This window comes from Paroedura picta, chromosome 9, assembly GCF_049243985.1.
Source record: "Paroedura picta isolate Pp20150507F chromosome 9, Ppicta_v3.0, whole genome shotgun sequence".
In the NCBI taxonomy this organism is placed as follows: domain Eukaryota; kingdom Metazoa; phylum Chordata; class Lepidosauria; order Squamata; family Gekkonidae; genus Paroedura; species Paroedura picta.
In genome coordinates, this window is record NC_135377.1 from 4358538 (window position 1) to 4379299 (window position 20762).

At 46.9% G+C, this 20762-nt stretch overlaps 1 protein-coding gene across 2 annotated transcripts in view; it reads left to right on the top strand.

Moving 5' to 3' along the window:
• The window catches only part of GPR20 (G protein-coupled receptor 20), a 36680-nt gene extending 16574 nt beyond the window's left edge, over positions 1 to 20106 (top strand). The window contains exons 2-3 of one of the 2 annotated variants that reach the window (XM_077351373.1): positions 1829 to 1939; positions 16995 to 20106. In XM_077351373.1, the coding sequence (XP_077207488.1) occupies positions 17019 to 18041 (1023 nt within the window). In that variant the 5' untranslated portion in view covers positions 1829 to 1939; positions 16995 to 17018 and the 3' untranslated portion in view covers positions 18042 to 20106. The remainder of the gene's footprint in view (positions 1 to 1828; positions 1940 to 16994) is intronic. The other variant, XM_077351374.1, reaches the window with a different exon arrangement.
• Positions 20107 to 20762: the final 656 nt, after the last annotated feature.

The window sequence follows — 20762 nt, forward strand, 5'->3', positions numbered from 1 at the left end:
GGACATTCAATAAGGGACCTTAAAGTAGCTGTTTTATTGCAAAAAAATTTTTCAAGAACAGACTAGAAGGGGAGAATGCAGAAATGCAAATTATTACAGCACTCAAAACAATGGAATACCCAGGACTCAACAAGGACATTGGTTTCTTATCTCACTACCTATGCTAACCTCATTCAGCTCTTTTTTCCACATTCCTTACAGTCCTCTCTTCTTTTTATTTTATTTGGGACAATGTGAGTGTAATGTGATATAAGTAGTAATGTAATTTCAAATCTAACTCTCTGGTCTCAGGACAAGATAACAAACTAGCACGGCTTGTCACTTGTGGGGTTGCTTCCATGCTTGGGTGGAGACAGATGGGGCAAGAAACTAGTCTCTTTGAATTATTTCTTTTCAAAACTGAGAAAGTGTCTGCCCTGAATTACTAACCTTGACATTTTAATTTCTCCAATGTTTTTGTGAACTACAACTGAACCCAAAAGACTAATTACCTTTTAAAGCAAAGAATGTAGAAGTTATGACACAGTTTACTAATTTCCTGCTAATTAATTTTTGCCTTGTATCTGTACTCTTAGGATCCTTGTTCCATTTAGTCTGAAGAAGAGTGCTTGCACTCGAAAGCTCATGCCTTGAATAAATCTTTGTTGGTCTTAAAAGTGCTCTTGGACTCAATTTTTGTTGTGCTACTATACTTGAGAGAGAATATTCTCTCGTAAGAGGAGCCCACAGAGTGCTGAGACAAGAGCTCTCAGATTATATGAGACTGCCTGTTGTATAGAATTCTGAAAAGCAATTTGCCAGATTTGCACCATGGACTGGGGTGGGGACCTGGCTCAGAGGTAGAGCATCTGCTCGGCACGCAGAAGGCACCAGGTTCAATCCCATGAAACTCTGATTTAAAAAACAAAACAAAAGCACTCTTTGTGATAGGAAACATCTCAGCCTGAAGGACTGTAGAGCTACGGCCAGTCTGAGCAGACAGTGCTTGATGGCGGAGTTTAGATTTGCAAAGGAGGAACAACGCAACGACAGCTTAATGAATTGATTATTTTTATTAAGATGAAAAGCAACTGTGTAGATAAGAGAGGAGAGAGATAGTCCTGACAGTCTAACTGACCGACTGTTCTAGAGGCAATCAGGGAGGAAGTCAGCTATCAGGATACCAGAGGAGAATCTTTGGAAAACCTCAGGAAGTTCCTAATCTGAATATGCTAACGACCGATCTCCTCCGATGCTCCGAATTCTTCATACGCTGTTGAATCAGGCACAATACAGATTTTGCACTATGTTCATACAGAAAAGTGACCAAAACATCCTTACTTTAAAAGACCATTCCAGCTGCAGGCTGCCAGAATATAGATTTTTCAGTCTCGCTTTTTGTAGTTTTCTCTCTATTTGTCCTTCGCGACACTTTATTATTCTAATTGAATACTTGTTAAGGGGCTTTAATGTACTGGGGTGGGGGGGCGGGGGTTTCCTGTAAGCTATCTTGAGAACATTTGTTGAAAGCCACAGCACCAATTTATAAATAAAGAAATAAATAAGGCTAAACCACTCAGCAGATGGCTCAAATACTCAGCAACTTCCCCGTCACTTAATAAATATCCAGCCGTCCCAGGGCAGCCTGCCAACGGCTTGCAAAGACATTCGGAGCATTGACGGACAACCGGGAGTTTGACTTTTCTTTTTCCTTTTTGGTTCCCAGCGCCTCTTCTCCACCCAGCCGCCCTTTTTTCCTCGCAATACTATATTTAGAAGAGAGAGCGCACAGCAGACAGAGAAGATTTTGATATATATATATATATATTCTGGATACTTTTTGCTGCAGATAATTCCCAAGCATCTTGAATGAAGAGAATTGATCACCTAGCAGAGAGCTTGTCTGCTTTTTGGCTCCTTGGCATCTGTCTGCCGTGGAAGCTCAGCTTTTACCTGACAGGTAAGTCTTTCGGGGGCAACATTTCGGAAGTCCTGCGGGATACGTTTATTTATTTATCGAATGGCACGTGTAGTGTAGCCAGAAGATCCAGAAAGGGACCTTCAAAGGTAGCTTGCATCCGTGTCATGACTTGCATCCTAGTGTTCCTTGGAGGAACTACCACCCAAACCCTTGAAGGTCTACCATCTAAATCAGGGGTAGTCAAACTGTGGCCCTCCAGATGTCCATGGACTACAATTCCCAGGAGCCCCTGCCAGTGAACGCTGGCAGGGGCTCCTGGGAATTGTAGTCCATGGACATCTGGAGGGTCGCAGTTTGATTACCCCTGATCTAAATACTAATCAGGCCCTGCTTAGCTTTTGAGATCTGACGGGATCCAGCTTGCCTGGGAAGATTGAACAGTCCCTAAACCCAACACAAAGGTCACTAGGTTCTACCTCCCTTCTCAGGAAACTACTTGAGTTTTCATTTAAGAACATTTTGCCGAATTCACGCGTTTTGCCGAATTCACATTCCTAAAAGACCATGGCTGACGGTAATTCTGTATGCACACTGAAGAGGTTTTTTGGAAACAAGGAATATACCAATAAAACCAGTAGCACCTTTAAGACCAACAAAGATTTATTCAAGGCGTGAGCTTTCGAGTGCTTGCACTCGAAAGCTCACGCCTTGAATAAATCTTTGTTGGTCTTAAAGGTGCCAATGGACTCTGATTTTATTGTGCTACTTCAGACCAACACGGCGACCCACTTGATTCTAAGGAATATACCAGTTCTTGTTTGTGCTTTAACTGCTGCAACTCTGCAAGCAAGTTTTACTCCAAAAAGTAAAGTTGGATGTTGTTTCCCTTGCTGAGCTGTGGATTATTGTGCCTACATGGATATTTCCCCCTGGAGAAAATAGCTGCTTTATAGGGTGATTGTACCCCACTGAGGTTCTTGTTGAATCGAATTCCTTGATTACTATCATTGAAAAGAATATCAAATTGCTTATAGCAGGGGTAGTCAAACTGCGGCCCTCCAGATGTCCATGGACCACAATTCCCAGAAGCCCCTGCCAGCGAATGCTGGCAGGGGGCTCCTGGGAATTGTAGTCCATGGACATCTGGAGGGCCGCAGTTTGACTACCCCTGGCTTATACAGTATTAGTAGCAATGCTTAAGAGATTTGATAAACAAGAGAATGAATCTTCCTTTTAAAGAAAAACCATAGGTCACCTGATTCATTAGAGTTGTACACTTAGCTGGTTAATACGATGTAAAAATAAAATACGATGTAATAAAATGATAAAATATGACTTGCTCTTGGGGGCTAGTCCAAGATCCCCCTACTCTTAAGAGCCAAACAGGAATATTTGGGAACTTTCAGAGTTAGTTTTAAGAGTTCCTGTCCGAGAGCATTTTCACATGCTTGGTGTTTCTCTGGCTAATGAGAAAGCTACAGCAATGAGCTCTTGCCAAATTTGATTGTTAAATCTTGCATTCAGGTATCACATATTCTGCCATCTCTGTGTTCTCACCCTGGCAGATATACGGTCATTCTCGTAAAGGGATCTTTTAAAATTTCCATTCCGTTGGGAGAGCACTAACGCAATAAAGTGAAAATTCTCACATATTCTGAGTTAGTAGCATTGAAAAGGCCATCCATCGATAGTTTCCTCTCTCAGCCAGATACTATCGATGCCTTGTCTATTATTTTTACATTGGACGGATTACTCGTTTGTTTGTTTGTTATTTAGGATGCTGTTTCTGCTGGCTGCAGAGGAGAGGACACGCAGTAATGGGTTTAAACTTCAAGTACAACAATATAGGCTAGATATCAGGAAAAAGTTTTTCACAGTCCGAGTAGTTCAGCAGTGGAATAGGCTGCCTAAGGAGGTGGTGAGCTCCCCCTCACTGGCAGTCTTCAAGCAAAGGTTGGACACACACTTTTCTTGGATGCTTTAGGATGGTTAGGACTGATCCTGCGTTGAGCAGGGGGTTGGACTAGATGGCCTGTATGGCCCCTTCCAACTCTATGATTCTATGATTCTATGATTATTTACATTTATAGATGGCCCCTGTTGAGCCTGGCATCTCAGGGTGTCTTACAGCCATTCATCAGCTATTACTCAACTAACTTTATAATTCTGTGTTTTTATTGTAATTGCTACGGTCTTACAGAAAGATTCATTCTCTTGTTTATGTTTTATTATATCGCTTAATCCTGCCTATGCTATTTGATATTCTTGTCAATGACCGTAATAAATACGGCAGGAACCTCAGTAGGGACAATGCAACAGCACCTGTCCTGCAAAGCAGGTATTTGCTCTGGGGGGGGGGGGGGGGACGATGACTGTGTAGGCACAATAAGAGAAGATGAATAAAAAATTGAGTATTTAATTCTATTTAGAGATTTGGCCTCCCCAGGCTGCCTCCCCAAATCTCCAGGAGTTTCCCTGCCTGGATCTGGCAGCCCCCCCCATCCCCCCTTAGTGGCCAGGAGAGACGAGGTAACCCTGAATCAGACAATAAAACATTCCTAAGCAATGCTCGGTGAAGGGTCCCTTAGTGGTCAGGTAGTGCCCTGAAGAAGAGGAGCCATCAATGACAGTGTCCTCCATAAACCTGTCTACCCCACTTGTAAGAGCCTCTTGTGGCGCAGAGTGGCAGGGCAGCAGACATGCAGTCTGAAAGCTCTGCCCATGAGGCTGGGAGTTCGATCCCAGCCACCGGCTCAAGGTTGACTCAGCCTTCCATCCTTCCGAGGTCGGTAAAATGAGTACCCAGCTTGCTTGCTGGGGGGTAAACGGTAATGACTGGGGAAGGCACTGGCAAACCACCCCGTATTGAGTCTGCCATGAAAACGCTAGAGGGCGTCACCCCAAGGGTCAGACATGACCCGGTGCTTGTACACGGGATACCTTTACCTTTACCTTTAAGACATCTATGCTCGTGGTCAGCACTCCTTCCAGTAGCAGTGAGTTCCATAGTTCGTTACAGTGTTTTAAAAAATGTATTTCCTTCACAGTTTTCCCAAGGGAGCTACAAAAGAGCAAGGATGGATGGAGGTGGAGAGAGAGAGAGAGAGAGAGAGAGAGAATAAACTAGGCCTCTTCCCGTTGCTGGTTAGACTCCTCCCTTAGTAGCCCTACCGGCAGCCCTAGACGTAGAAGGGAAATTGTTGTGCCATCTGTCAGCTACTTTCCTTCAAAGCATTTTTAGGAGGTGAAGTGGCTTAGAGATCTCTGATGAGGGAAAGAAGAAGAGGGCAGTGTCAGACTCGGCTTGGAATTTCCCCTGTCCGTCCCCCCCACCCCACAAATACTTTTCAATGAAGAACAATTAGGAAGCTCTGTCAAAGCACAGTTTGTAGGATGCGCTGCCAAAAGATGTAGAGATGGGCACATACTTCAATGGCTTTAAAAGGGGATTTGTCAAAGTCCAAAAGGAACAGACTCATCGAGTGGCGCTAGCCGTGATAGTGATGTCGCACTTCTAAAATTAAATACCTATTCCTTAGGGGCTTGGATAGCAAAGGGCCTCCGTACCCCAAAGATGGGGTCCGGTTGGCTCCTGTGTAGGGTAGCAAGTCCCTTGTAGCTGTCAGAGGGGGGGGCAGATTCCGGGGTAGAGGAGCAGCACAAATTAACACAACTTGCTGTCATCACCCAAAATGACAGCAGCATGTCAATTACATTGGGTATGACAATCTGGCTTTTGGGCAAAAACTCTATGGTAGACTTTGTTGTTGTTGTTGTTAGGTGCGAAGTCGTGTCCGACCCATCGCGACCCCATGGACAATGATCCTCCAGGCCTTCCTGTCCTCTACCATTCCCCGGAGTCCATTTAAGTTTGCACCTACTGCTTCAGTGACTCCATCCATCCACCTCATTCTCTGTCGTCCCCTTCTTCTTTTGCCCTCGATCGCTCCCAGCATTAGGCTCTTCTCCAGGGAGTCCTTCCTTCTCATGAGGTGGCCAAAGTATACAGCCAGTTTGGTGTAGTGGTTAGGAGTGCTGACTTCTAATCTGGCATGCCAGGTTCGATTCTGCGCTCCCCCACATGCAACCAGCTGGGTGACCTTGGGCTCGCCATGGCACTGATAAAATTGTTCTGACCGGGCAGTGATATCAGGGCTCTCTCAGCCTCACCCACCCCACAGGGTGTCTGTTGTGGGGAGGGGAAAGGGAAGGCGACTGTAAGCCACTTTGAGCCTCCTTCGGGTAGGGAAAAGCGGCATATAAGAACCAACTCTTCTTCTTCTTCTTCTTCTTCTTCTTCTATTTGAGTTTCATCTTCAGTATCTGGCCTACTAAAGAGCAGTCAGGGCTGATCTCCTCTAGGACTGACCGGTTTGTTCGCCTTGCAGTCCAAGGGACTCGCAAGAGTCTTCTCCAGCACCAGAGTTCAAAAGCCTCAATTCTTTGACGCTCGGCCTTCCTTATGGTCCAACTTTCGCAGCCATACATTGCAACTGGGAAGACCATAGCCTTGACTAAACGCACTTTTGTTGGCAGGGTGATGTCTGCTTTTTAGGATGCTGTCTAGATTTGCCATAGCTTTCCTCCCCAGGAGCAAGCGTCTTTTAATTCCTTTGCTGCAGTCCCCATCTGCAGTGATCTTGGAGCCCAGGAAAATAAAATCTGTCACTACCTCCATTTCTTCCCCATGGTAGACTTAACTTCCACCAAAACAACCTAACTGGAAACTGTTGGGACCTACAAAGGCTGAATGCCTGTATTGTTGTTAAAATTATCTTACTCTTATGTTGCGTAATTTAAAAAAAAACATCTATAGGAATTAAAAACATGTGTCCAGCCCATAGGCTATTGCAAACCAGTCTGCTCTGCACCATGTGAACCCAAAGACAGCTCTTGTAGAACCTTCTTCAAAGGTCTGGTTTTAACACACACCAATAAAAACTCCAAGGCAAGAGCTGTAAAGTCTCAGAGTCACTTAATGAAAGAAGATGTCTAGTTTTCAGTCATTAGCTCTCTTCCAAAGGCTGGCCAAATTTTTCAGTGCTGTGTTTCCTTGTTAGTGTGTGTATCACAATGAGTGAAGCTCACTTGGAGCTTTCATTGGCTGCTGTCCATATTCTATATGTGTTAAGAACTGGTGTGTGTTAAAACCAGAACTTCGAAGAAGGCCCTGCAAGGGATCATTGAAGGAATGCCAGATGAAACAAGATGGTGGAAGACAACAATAGAAGGGTACAGGTGAAGACAGCTCCATAGTTTGGGGCCATGAACAAGAAGGCCGTGTCTTCGGTTCCTACCTACCTAAGCACAGAAGGTGGTGGTACTTGAAACATGGCCCTAGAAGATGACCTTAGTGGTCAGGTAGTGCCCTGATAAAGTCCTCTCTCAGGTTGCCACCTACCTAATTGTAGATGGTAGGAAGACTCGAAACACAACCCCCCCGAAGATAACCTTGGTGTTTGGGTATGTTTATATGAGTGATTATCAGTGGTTCTCAACCTGGGGATCAGGACCCCTTTGGGGGTTGAACGACCCTTTCACAGGGGTCGCGGCAGGGCAAGCAGCTTGGCTGGGGGGGGTGGCATCCACACAACAGCCTTGTGGGGTAGATCGAGATAGAGCGTTTGCCTGTCTGGAGCAGTGGAAAAGAGTAAGATCGGCATGGTGGGACAAGAGGCAGAACTGAACTGAGAAACCCCAGGGGGAAAAAAACGATTTATATACAATCCTGAACAATGGATCTTCATGCCATTGGTCAGTTTTTGTTTAATTTCTGTGGAAGAACACTTGCATCGTTTTATGGATGGGGGCCACCCCAAAATGGGGAACTGTATTAAGGGGTCGCGGCATTAGGAAGGTTGAGAACCACTGGACTAGAGGGTAGTCAAACTGCGGCCCTCCAGATGTCCATGGACTACAATTCCCAGGAGCCCCTGCCAGCGTTCGCTGGCAGGGGCTCCTGGGAATTGTAGTCCATGGACATCTGGAGGGCCGCAGTTTGACTACCCCTGGGACTAGATGGTTCTTCAGGTCCTAGATTTCATTCTTGAACAAAACCCAGGAATTTTGCCAGGGTTATAAAGCCAACATATGCCTGGTAGTGTAGAAACCCCTTGGAGTGCAGAATAGCTTTCCAAAGAAAAGCAGTTGTGACAGTGGAAAGCAGCACCTCGGAAGAAACCTCTGGTCAAGCCTTCTGGAAGCCCGACAGGGGTGTATTTGTATGTGCCTAAACCAGGAAGAGAGGATATTTCAATCTTTCCTGCTGCAATTTCGCCCTTATTAGGCAGTTCACGTTTGAACGTAAATATCGCCGCACTCCAAGGATTAATGAGGCAAAGGGATGTTTACAGGAGGCAGTGTCCGGGGTCATGTCTTCGGAATAAACGCCATCCTTTCATTTAAGTCACCAGATGTGTCTACAACGCCATCTGGGTGATTTTAAAAAGCTTGCCCGCATGGCAGCAGGCCATGGTTCCGGTTTAGCTCCCCGCCACAGAACTAGGAACGAGGAAAGCATGGGAGAGAAGCACATTCTCTACACGTCTACTCATAAGCAGAAACGGGTTGTAGGCTGCAGCAGAAGCAGTTAATCTTAGGAGCCTACGTAGTATTTGCTAGGGGCCCTGCAGTTCCAGGGGCCCTTTGGGAGCTGTGCAGTTAGGGGGCGTTTGCACTATGATAGGGGGTCTTCATAATTATGCGGCTCGCAGACCCTAAGACTGATAAAAAGAATGATACACATGCTCTGTTAGTTAACTGAGCATGCACAACACTCATTGAGCAGGCATCGGACCGCTTGAGACTCCTTCAGGTAGGAAAAACGGGGGGACAAAGCACCAGCTCTTCTCTTAGAATCATAGAATCATAGAGGTGGAAGGGGTCTCCAGGGTCATCTAGTCCAACCCCTGCACAATGTAAGAAACTCACAACTACCGCCCATCCACAGTGACCCTGACTTCATGTCCAGATGATGCCCCCACCCCTCAAGAAAACCAGACTCCCTAGCCAATCTGGCCTGGGAGAAATTCACCTCCTGACCCTAAAGTGGTGATCAGCATGCAAGAAAAGCCCTCAGGAGCCAAGCACCCACACAAGCCTTTTTGCCCGCCCACTCCCAATCTGCCTAAGTTCACTGAATCAGCATCCATGTCAGATGACTCTCTAAAGGTAAAGGTAAAGGTATCCCCTGTGCAAGCACCGAGTCATGTCTGACCCTTGGGGTGACGCCCTCCAGCGTTTTCATGGCAGACTCAATACGGGGTGGTTTGCCAGTGCCTTCCCCAGTCATTACCGTTTACCCCCCAGCAAGCAAGCTGGGGACTCATTTTACTGACCTCGGAAGGATGGAAGGCTGAGTCAACCTTGAGCCGGCTGCTGGGATTGAACTCCCAGCCTCACGGGCAAAGCTTTCAGACAGCTGCCTGACCACTCTGCGCTACAAGAGGCTCTAGATCAGTGGTCCCCAACCTTTTTATCACCGGGGACCGGTCAAGGCTTGAGAATTTTATTGAGGCCCGGGGGGGTGGGTAGTCTTTTGCCGAGGGATGTCACCGCCACCTGAGCCAGTGCTCTGCTTGCTTTCCCGCCGGCGCCCCTGACTTCCTTCCACCCACTGGGGGCACTGCCAGCAGCAGCTGCGCAGTGCCACACTGAGGGGGAGCCCCAGCCATGGCAGCCACTGGAGAGAACCAAAGGTGAGAAGGCGGCAGAGTGGCAGGGCAGCCCCCGAGGCAGCAGCCGGGGAGGAGGATGAGGAGGAGCTGCGGACCGGTACCGACTGATCAACGGACCGGTACCGGTCCCTGGACCGGAAGTTGGGGACCACTGCTCTAGATGACTTTCTAGTCTCTGCTTAAAAACTTCCCAAGAACTTCCACCACCTCCCAAGGAAGCCTGTTCCACTGAGGAACTGCTCTAACTTCCTCTGTCTAACAAAGGGAACTTTTGCATCTGAATTCTCCCTTCATCTTGTAGGGGCTGCTGGACTTGAATCCAGCTGTTATACTGCCAACCAGTATGGCTACCCTCTGAAACTAAAGGGAACTTCAGCGGCTGGACAGATCCTTCTCCTGGATGCTTGAGGCTGATCCTGCACTGAGCAGGGGGTGGGACTAGATGGCCTCTATGTCCCCTTCCCACTCTAGGATTCTAGGAGTCTAGTTCAGCAGTGGAAGGGGCTGCCTAAGGAGGTAGGGAGCTCCCCCTCACTGGGGGTCTTCAAGCAGCGGCTGGACAGATCCTTCTCCTGGATGCTTGAGGCTGATCCTGCATTGAGCAGGGGGTGGAACTAGATGGCCTGGATGGTCCCTTCCAATTCTTGGGATTCTATAACTTTGACTCTTGAAAGTACATCTCTCCAAAAACGTCTTGGTGTTTACCATGCTACGGACTCCAGGCCAGCTTTCTTTACATTGGATCATACCCTTGAATATCGACCCCTCTCCCTGGTCAGCCAGCAATCCGTTGAGATCTTGACCCCTCTTTCTATCCCCACAGAGATAGAGGCTGGGTGGGGGGTGGGGGAGTTTTATAGAGTTATTATTGCTATGTTGCTCAGTTTTTTACTGTGATTGTTGTCTATTTTAATGGTTTTTATTGGTGTTTTATTGGACATTTGTAACATGCCATGAGCCGTCCTTGGGTGTGGCGGGAAATAAATCGAATAAATGGATGGATGGATGGATGGATGGATGGATGGATGGATGGATGGATGGATGGATGGATGGATGGATGAATGAATGAATGAATGAATGAATGAATGAATGAATGAATGAATGAATGAATGAATGAAGAGAGAGAGAGACAGAAGAGGATGGATGGATGGATGGATGGATGAATGGTTTATGAGTGTGGGGTTGGAAAACTTGTACGATATAACCCTTTTGACCTCACTAATAAAATGTGTTTTTTTACCATAGAGTTTCAAACAATTCCTAGAATTGCCTATGTTTTTTTTTTACAGAAGTGAACCTATACCATAGCCATTGTCATAAACCCCCTATATTCCCTACTACAGCCCTCCCACTGCTGGTCTGACTTGGTATAGGCAACATCCTACTCCTAAATTCCCAATTAGGGACTCCCAGGTTCATTGGCTGGCATCCAAATCACAGTAAGACCTTTGCCATAGACCCAGGAGAGGTGCTGCCAGCCATAGAGACTTCTGGGTTAGACTGGCCAATCGCCTGATTCGATATAAGGCCGCTTCTCACATAAATGTCCCTCATCTCAATGTTTAAAGTGCCTGTCATGGTTTCTTTTATGAGACTTCGTGTTTAATAAATACATGAACGTTGTCAGAGTTATCGTTTTCTCTCTTGTTCGAATGCCCCGCTCTGAATAAGAAGTAAATGTTTATCTTCAAAGTCAAGGGTCACCATTTAATCTAATGGCACTTAATTAAATTTGGAGGTGATTCTGCAGTTTGTCAAAGAGAAACTCAGTGGAGATGAGGACCTGGCCAGTGTTCAAAGGTACCAAAGAAAATGACAAGCCTGTTAGAGAGGGCATAGAAGGCTTGAGAAAGTTTACTTAGCACCTCGGTGGATCTGTTGATGTTCACCAGCCTCCCCGTTCAGGGACATGTTTAACAGTGTTGGCTACTCTGTGTTGGGAGATTCCTGGGGATTTGGGGGTGGAATCTTCAACAGAGCTACCCTCTGTAGTCTACTGATCCATTGTAATTCTGAGAGATTCCCAACCATACCTGGAGGTTGACACTCCTACCTACGTATTTGGTCGACACAGCCAGATACCTGAACAGTCATCATAAAAACATAAGAGAAGCCAGGTTGGATGAGGCCAGTGGTCCATCCTGTCCAACAGTCTGTGTCACACAGTGGCCAAAACTCAGGAGACACCAGCAGAGCTCCACCAGCAGTGCCAGAACTCCTGAAGCTCTCCCACCATTGCCCCCTCCCCCAAACACCTAGAATACAAAGCATCATTGCCCCAGACATGAGAATATAAGAGAAGCCATGATGAGTCAGAACAATGACCCATCCCATCCAACGTTCTGTGTCACAGTAGCCAAAACCAAGGAGCCATCAGGAGGTCCACCAAGGGCCAGGACTCCAGAAGCCCTCCTACAGTTGCTGCCCCCCAAATTCCCAAAATACCAAACAACACTGCCTAAGACAGGGGTAGTCAACCTGTGGTCCTCCAGATGTTCATGGACCACAATTCCTATGAGCCCCTGCCAGCAAACGCTGGCAGGGGCTCATGGGAATTGTAGCCCATGGTCATCTGGAGGACCACAGGTGGCCTACCCCTGGCCTAAGACATAAGAACATGAGAGAAACATGCTGCATCAGGCCAATGGCCCATCCAGTCTGACACTCTGTGCCACACAATGGCCAAAACCCAGGAGCCATCAGGTGGTTCACGAACAGGGCCAGAACTCCAGAAGCCACGCCACTGTTGCCCCCCCCCCCCAAACATCATTACTATGGTAGTGCAGCACATTACTTCTGGTGCATGCTGGAAGTGACAGCATTGTGTTGCTGGTGGAATGGGACACTATGGTATTTGGGCCTTTATGACCTCAAAGCCTCAAGGATATTTCAGGGGTTTCTCAACAGTAAAAAAGTTGAGAAAGGCTGGCATAAGCTTTCATTTCATTCTGGGTATAAGCTTTCGGGTGCAGAAACACTGCTTCATATAACTCTTCTTGGTGCATTAATACGGATGCTTATATATACCCCAAGAATTAAACTTTGCTGGTCTTAAAGGTGCCACTGGATTCAAACAGTAAAACCCAATGATTTTTTCCCTCTATGCTTCCCCTAAATTAGGCCCAAAACGCTCTAAAATAACCCAGTATGCCTCTGTCTATGTTTGTTTTGTTTTGATGCTCTGTGTTTGATGCTCCCTGTTGGTTTGCTCTGCTTCACTTTCTTTGCCGACAGTTCCTTTTTGCCACTGAGATGCCACTCTTTTGGTGTGGAAGTATAGTCATCCTGCCGGTCCGTGTTCCCCTCCAGCAGGAGAAACGAAATCAAATAAGGAGGTTCCCACCAAACCAGCGGGCCAGCTTGCAGAATTCCATCTTGCATCCCGTTTCAAACTTCTTCCCCTCCCTTAACTAGCTTGGCATCCTGTCTCCCGGCTCCACACAGGATTCTCATTTGTGTTTCATCCTCCCCCCTCCCCAAAAGAACCCCTCCTCCCTGTTCTGCTCGGCTTACGCATGACACTCCATGTTCCAGAGTGGCGGACAAAGCCGACCTTCCTACTTTTCACAAAAGAAAAGGACCATATTTGGCCAATTTGAGCCGTAGTTGCACTGGGTCTTGCCAAGACACAAAGCAAACCTTTAGATTAAAAAAAACTGAAAGACGTTTAACCCTTTGTTTATAAATACAATGATAAATCACTGATAGCTCATTTAAACACAGTGCTTTGGGAGAATTAAACAGAAAGGGGAAATGCCCCTAGTCAGTGGGAGTTCTACTCAAGAGACAATTGCAGGGGAGGATCCCGAAAAATTAGCCAGACAGTCTACCCGCTGCAGTTCAGGCTGGAGAGATGTGAAAAGGCAAATCTGTTTATTTGAATTGTGCTTGACTTTGGTTCCTTAACCTCTCAATATTCACCCAAGGCCAAATGTCTTGGGCTCTCGCTTTCAAAAATCTCACCTCCCTGAACGAGGCAAGAGATTAATTAAACAGACCAGAGAGTAGATGATATTTATTTACCGCGGTTAACTATTTTGTTGTCCAGTTGTCAACTTCCAGGCAGGACCTGGCGTTCTCCCAGAATATCAGCTCATCTCCAGTCTCCTGGGATTAGTTTGCCTGAGGAAAATAGCTGTTTGGGAAGGTGGACACTATGTCCCCTCCCCAAACCCCACCCTCCCAGGATTCACCTACCAAATCCCAAGAAATCCCCACCTTGGGGTTTCAGAGGGTATCTGTGTTGGTCTGCAGTTGGTCCCACACTACTTCGGAACATTGGCTCTATACCACATCTGCACTATAATTCCTTGGGCCAGGGCTGGAAGGTATGCTATTGGAATACCAGTTCAGCATGTACACAAGCAGGACAGAAGTTAGAGCTTCCAGCTATAGGTTGGGAAATACCTGGAGATTTTGGGAGTGGACGCAGGAGTAGTTAAACAGTGATGGACTCTAATTTGATCCCCCTCTCCATGCAAAGGCTGCTGGGTGACTTTGGGTCATTCACAGTTCTCTCAGAACTCTCTCAGCCCCATCTTCCTAAAATGGTAACTATTGTGGGGAAGGGAGAAGTGGTGAGCCCATGAAATATGGTGGTTAAGACTGGTGGACTCTTTATCTGGAGAACTGGGTTTGATTCCCTACTCCTCCACATGAAGCCTGTTGGGTAACTTTGGGCCAATCTCAGTTCTCTCAGAACTCTCCCTGTTCCACTGACCTCACAAGGTGTTTGTTGTGGGGAGGGAAGGGAAGGAGATTGTAAGCCACTTTGAGGCTCCTTAAGGTAAAAGTGGGGTATAAAAACCTTCTTTTCTTCTTCTGAATGAGGGTGCATTTTAAATTAGATGATGCTGAAGTGGATGATTGGATGGAGTAGCTGATATTTTAAAAAAAACAAATACTCTAAATAGAGATTATTTCTGACACCAGCTTGGTGTAGTGGTTAGAAGTGCCAACTTCTAATCTGGTGAGAAGGGTTTGATTCCCCACTCCCCCCCCCCCCACATGCAACCAGCTGGGTGACCTTGGGCTCGCCACGGCACTGATAAAGCTGTTCTGACCGAGCAGGAATCTCAGGGCTCTCTCAGCCTCACCCACCCCACAGGGTGTCTGTGGTGGGGACTCCTTCGGGTAGAGAAAAGTGGCATATAAGAGCCAACTCTTCTTCTTATGTGATATAAATGTCATTCTGTATATACCTTGTGAAAATGTATTTATGTTAATGCTGGGTTAGTTTTTTTTTTAGATAGTAACTACCAGTGATCTGCAGAGTCTGCCCCAGTGATCTCCCATCCAAGTACCCGCACTACTTCGCTTCTGAATGCCAATGAGCCATCCCATGTCCTGCCTTTCGAATACTCCTACCTATATTTGTTTGCCTAAGGCCAAGCCTGTTGATTTTTAGGTGCCAGGCTCCCATTTTCCCAGGCATTTACAGTTGGTTGGTTCCTTTCCTTTCCTTTCCTTTCCTTTCCTTTCCTTTCCTTTCCTTTCCTTTCCTTTCCTTTCCTTTCCTTTCCTTTCCTTCCTTCCTTCCTTCCTTCCTTCCTCTTTCAGTCTTTTCCTTCCTTCTTTCTCCCTCCCTCTTTCAGTCTTTTCCTTCCTTCCTTCCTTCCTTCCTTCCTTCCTCCCTCCCTCCCTCCCTCCCTCCCCCTCTCTCTCTCTTTGATGTTGCCTCTATTTTTAACCAATGAGGGCATTCTGTTTTAAATTGGTAGAGTGTTTTATACTGGAGCCTTTCTGTATCTTGGGTTGGATCCAAGGGTCATTTTCTGCCAATGGGAGACATTTCTGCCCTTGGGATGGAATTTTGCTATCTTCTGCTTCTGCCTACGCTGTTCCCCAAAGAGCTGCCCCTTGGAAGACACGAGACCCCCAGGAAAAAGCCTCAAGGGCACAGTTAGGGGGTTGCACTGGCAAAGGGGGGGATTCTTCCATGGGCGCAAAATGACCTTTGGATTCAAGCCGGCATTTTATAGTTTTCAGCGACAAGATCGGGAGAGAAATATTTGGATTAATAAATCAAACAAGCGCACCATCATTGAGCGATGATCCTCCCGATGAACAATTACGGGGAGGTGACGGATGGATGAGTTAACGTTTTGCGACAGGAACAAAGTGTCAGTATCTTCATTAGACGGCAAATGGAAAGCTGGAATTCTTGCCCAGAAGACATTATTGTGTTAGGCATTCAGAGCTGGTTAGAAGACTGAACTTGAAGCTACGGTCCGTGAGACGTGACATTTTGTGGTTTCAAAACTGTATGCCCTGCTTGTTTGTTTTTTAAGGCAAACTTGAATTTTAAAGAGAAACAGTAAATGGAGAATATTCAGCTTTAAAATTAAGTAGTGAGGCCTTCTGCTGGTGCTGCCTCCTAGCTCTGGTATTCAGGGGTTTAGTGCTTCTGAATCTGGAGGTTCCCCTCAGCCGTCATGACTAGTAGCCATTGACAGACTTATCAAAGAGCTCCAAACAGACCTCTCGCTGATAGCCTTGCTGAGATCTTCCAAACGGAGGGCCGTGGCTTCTTGGGTGGAGTTAACCCACTTCATGTTGGATCTTCCTCTTTTCCTGTTGCCTTTATTTATTTACTTCCCTGCCTTTCTCACCAGTGTATTTATTCATTGATAATCTGACCTTAAATCCTTTGTAACTATTGGTAATTGATAGTGACATCTGCTATCTTTAAACTGTACTTGAAGAATTGTTGGTCTGACTTGGGGGGGGGGGAGAGAGATAAAACGAAAGATATTCCACCCACCACTTCTGGCTGAAGGATCACTTCTGGTCACATAACTGGAAGTGACATCCCGTGTCACTCTGAAGCTGTAGCAATCCTCCAGAGCTCTATGGTTTTACCATAGAGACTGGGGAGATTGCTAGAACATCACCTCCACACTGACGTCACTTCTGGTCGTGTAACGCTGTGGTGTCATTCAGTGTCTAAATCCATCCCCCCACCCAAACTCCTGAGATGGTACCAACTCTAATCTGGCACACTATAAGGAAGTTCCTTATGCTCATCTGTGCACAGGATCATGGACTTCCTTGAGGGACCATGAACCTCAAAGATGCAAGTCAGATACATGCTGTTATATAATACTATATTGTGTGGTGTGAACCAAAGCCTGGGACTCTGAAACTGGACTTCATAAAGATTAGTTTTGCAACTTGTGTTCTGTTTTTTGACCTTGTTTGTTGTTTAAAGGTAAAGGTAACGTGTGACAAATGCCATATACTTTCTCAAGTAGCACCACACCTCTAAAAATTAGGTCAATGGGTGTGATTTCCCAGTACCCTCAAATCCAAGACCCATATAATCAAATGTTCACCATAAGGCCCCTCTTATCGATGACTTGACAGTAATCAATGTAAACTCCTAAATTCTCAAACTGTCTCTTCCTTACATTTGACAGGCCCCGACAAGTCATCCCCTGACCATGAAGACCTCTAACAACAGCACTCTCTTTGATGGTCTCTTTGACCAATTTGTACACCTCGATCAAGAACTGTTGGAGAAATTTTACACCCTGTGGATTGTCCTGCTGGTGGCCAACGCCGTGATTTTCCTCGTGGGTGTGGTGCTGAACTCCTTGGCTCTTTATGTCTTCTGCTTCCGCACCAAGACGAAAACCACCTCCGTCATCTACACCATCAACCTGATTGTCACCGATCTGCTGGTGGGCTTCTCCTTGCCCATACGGATCGTCATGCACTACGTCGCGGGAGACTGCAAGAGGTGTGCCCTGGTCCACATCTTCATCTACTTTGTGAACATGTACTGCAGCATCCTGTTCCTGACTTGCATCTGCATCGACCGTTACTTGGCTATCGTCCAGGTAGAGGCCTCCCGTAAGTGGAGGAACCCCAACTATGCCAAAAGCATCTGTGCCTTCATCTGGGTCTTTGCCACAGTGGTGACTTTCTCCATCCTCACCATGGCCATCCAGTACTCTGAATGCTGCATCGCCAAGATCTTGCCCTTGATGGTCTGCGAGTATTTCTTCCCGCTCATCATCATCACTTTTTTCACCACCCGGATCATGTGCGCCCTGTCCAAGCCGACTCTCATGCACCAGAGCCGAGAGAGGCGGATGCGGGCCGTGCAGCTCCTCATCACTGTCCTCATCATCTTCATGATCTGCTTCACCCCGTTCCACGTCCGCCAGCTGGCCATTTCCATCAACCCACAGATGCCCAACGACATCAGCTTGGTGGTCTACCACGTGACGGTCACCTTGAGCAGCCTCAACAGCTGCATGGATCCGATCGTCTACTGCTTTGTGACCAACAACTTCCAGTCGACCATGAAAAACATCTTCCAGAAGTCTGAACCTGAGCAGACCAGTGGAGACATCATCAGCGTGAACAAGGGCTCAGGTTCAAATGCCAACATGCCCTTCTCTAATGCTCTAGGCAATCCATTGGGTTTGCCCTTACCTAACCATTCAGCAGACTCCTAGAGGAGTCAGGTGACCAAACTGCATGGTTAGAAATGCTGAGATGTGAGGGATTGTCCTCTTTCTCCAGGAGAACTTGAGAACATCACATTTATCTATGGCCAAGTGGCAGCAGGACTCCTCGTTGTTCCCAGTGATACTATCCGCTGGTATATGGCAGGTGGTTTGGGGATGTTTGGGGGAATAATAGGCAAAGTCTGACTAATTTATGGCAGCCCAAGTAGCCTAGACTGTCCCTAGCTCATTAGAACTTGGAAGCTGAGCTAGATTGGCTATGGTTAGGACTTGGATGGGAGACCACCAAGGCAAGCAAGGGTTGCTACTTAGAGAATGGCAGACTTTCTCTGCTCATTTCTTGCCTTGAAACGGCTCTGCGGGGTCACCATGAATCCTACTTGACAGCACATAAGAATTGCTGGTAACTAATCTACAAACTTCAGGCCTGTATCCCAAGATGCAATCTGCCTTCCTGTACTCACCAGCGCCCTCAGGTGGGGAGCAACAGAGAGCAGGAAACATACTGCTGTACTCTGGTCTGCACACACCTCCATGGTTCTTTGGAGGACGGGCGACGGGCGTGTCTTCCTTCCTCTGTCCATTCCGCAGAAGCCCCAAGTAGAAGGAAATACAATGAAAGCCAGTTTTAAGAGGGATGTACCTTTTTTAAAGATCAAAATGTTGTGAGGAAAGTGATGGAGGGCATCCAAAAGCTATCATGCCAACACGAGTGAGCAAAAACCATGAAAGGACGGTGCCATGAGCAAAAGAGCAGAAATGACAGCGAACTACACATTGTGAGGGAGAATTTATTTCTCGATTATATGACGTGGTTCACAAAGAATAACCCGAGACTTCTGAGGAGCCCTGCTAAACATTGCATTGTTGGGGGATTGCATTTGACTGACCGGTTCGTTGATGGAAAGCAACCTAGGGAGGAGATCATAGAATCATAAGAGTTGGAAGGGGCCTCCTGAGATGATTTCCAGCAGAGAAGCAACGGGGGGACGGGGTCCGGTCTTTTCCCTCTGTTTTTCTGATGCACTCTCTCCTAGCTACTTTTCTTCCATGGGTTCCAATGAAAATCTGTGAGGGAACCTCGTGTGAGGGAAAGTTCTTGGGGGAAGGAGGGTTGTCAAAGAAAAGCGGTAAAGGTAAAGGTATCCCTCGTGCAAGCACCGGGTCATGTCTGACCCTTGGGGTGACGCCCTCTAGCGTTTTCATGGCAGACTCAATACCAGTTTGCCAGTGCCTTCCCCAGTCATTACCGTTTACCCCCCAGCAAGCTGGGTACTCATTTTACCGACCTCGGAAGGATGGAAGGCTGAGTCAACCTTGAGCCGGCTGCTGGGATCGAACTCCCAGCCTCATGGGCAGAGCTTTCAGACGGCTGCCTTACCACTCTGTGCCACAAGAGGCAAGAAAAAGGAGTAGGGAACTTAATTGCTCCCTCCTCCCCCTACTTTGTTCTCCATCATAACAGAGGGCACAAGGATTTTCTGATCCTGGTCAGCCCAATCTTGTCAGATGTTGGAATCGAAGCAGGGTCGCCCCTGGTTATTGCTTGGTTGAGAGAGCACCAAGGATGTCCGGAGTCCCTTCAAGGAGGAAGACAATGGCAGACCCCCTCTGAACACCCCTTGCCTTGAAAATGACGGGGTCACCATAAGTCTCTATGACTTCACAGCATTTCCTTTCACAGGCAGGATTTTCTGATCTAGGGTTGAGAGCCAGTGGCTAGGTGGAGCGGTTGCCAACCTGGAGAGCTGGGTTTGATTCCCCACTCTTCCTCCTCATGCAGCCAGCTGAGTGACCTTGGGTCAGTCACAGTTTTCTTAGAGCTGTTCTCACTGAACAGTTTGATTAGAGCTCTCTCTCAGCCCCACCTTCCTCACAGGGTGTCTGTTGTGGGGAGGGGAGGGGAAAGGTGTTTGGGACTCCTTCGGGTAGGGAATTGCAGGGTATACAAAACCCAGCTCTTCTAATTTGGTTTTACTCCCAACAACACCAGCAGGTCTGTTCCTTGTTCCGGGCAACCAAATGGACGTAACTTTTTGCCTTTAATACAGGCATTTCACACCTAATGAAGGTCTGGCGTCTGTTCTTTATTTGTACCGTTTCTTTGTTTAACATCATTTTGGGAATCTGAAACCAAGGTTACAATTCTGCCCAAATATTCAGGCTGGTGAGACAGTCAGGGAGGGAGGGGGGTTCAAGCGTACATGAACAGGAGATAAACAAAGGAGACCACCTACTACAACCTGGAGGGAAGGAGGTACAATATAGGGTAGCCAACCTCCAGGTAGCACCTAGAGACACCCACACCCCCCATTCTATTACAAATCATCTCCAAAGTTCAGTGATTAATTCCTCTGTTGAGAATGACAGTTTTGGGGGGTGGGATCTAAGGATAAATGAGAGCAACTGAGAGAGAGAGAGAGGCAACCAGAGCAGGCATGATGAAATGAACAGATTTAAAAAATACAATTAATGCCAAATTTTGTCCAAAGAGGAGGTGTTCTTGGGACGACTGGAAAAAGTTACTGCGGGGGGGGGGGGGAGACTAGATTCAAGTCTAGTAGCACTTCAGCATAGATCTCAAAAGGTTTAGGCCCCCAAAATCAGAGGTACTACTAAACTCAAATCTAGCTGTTCCATTGCAGAGCAACACAGCTACCCCTCTGATGCTATCTTCTGAAAATGAACCAGGCAGGTCAGCTCAGTTCC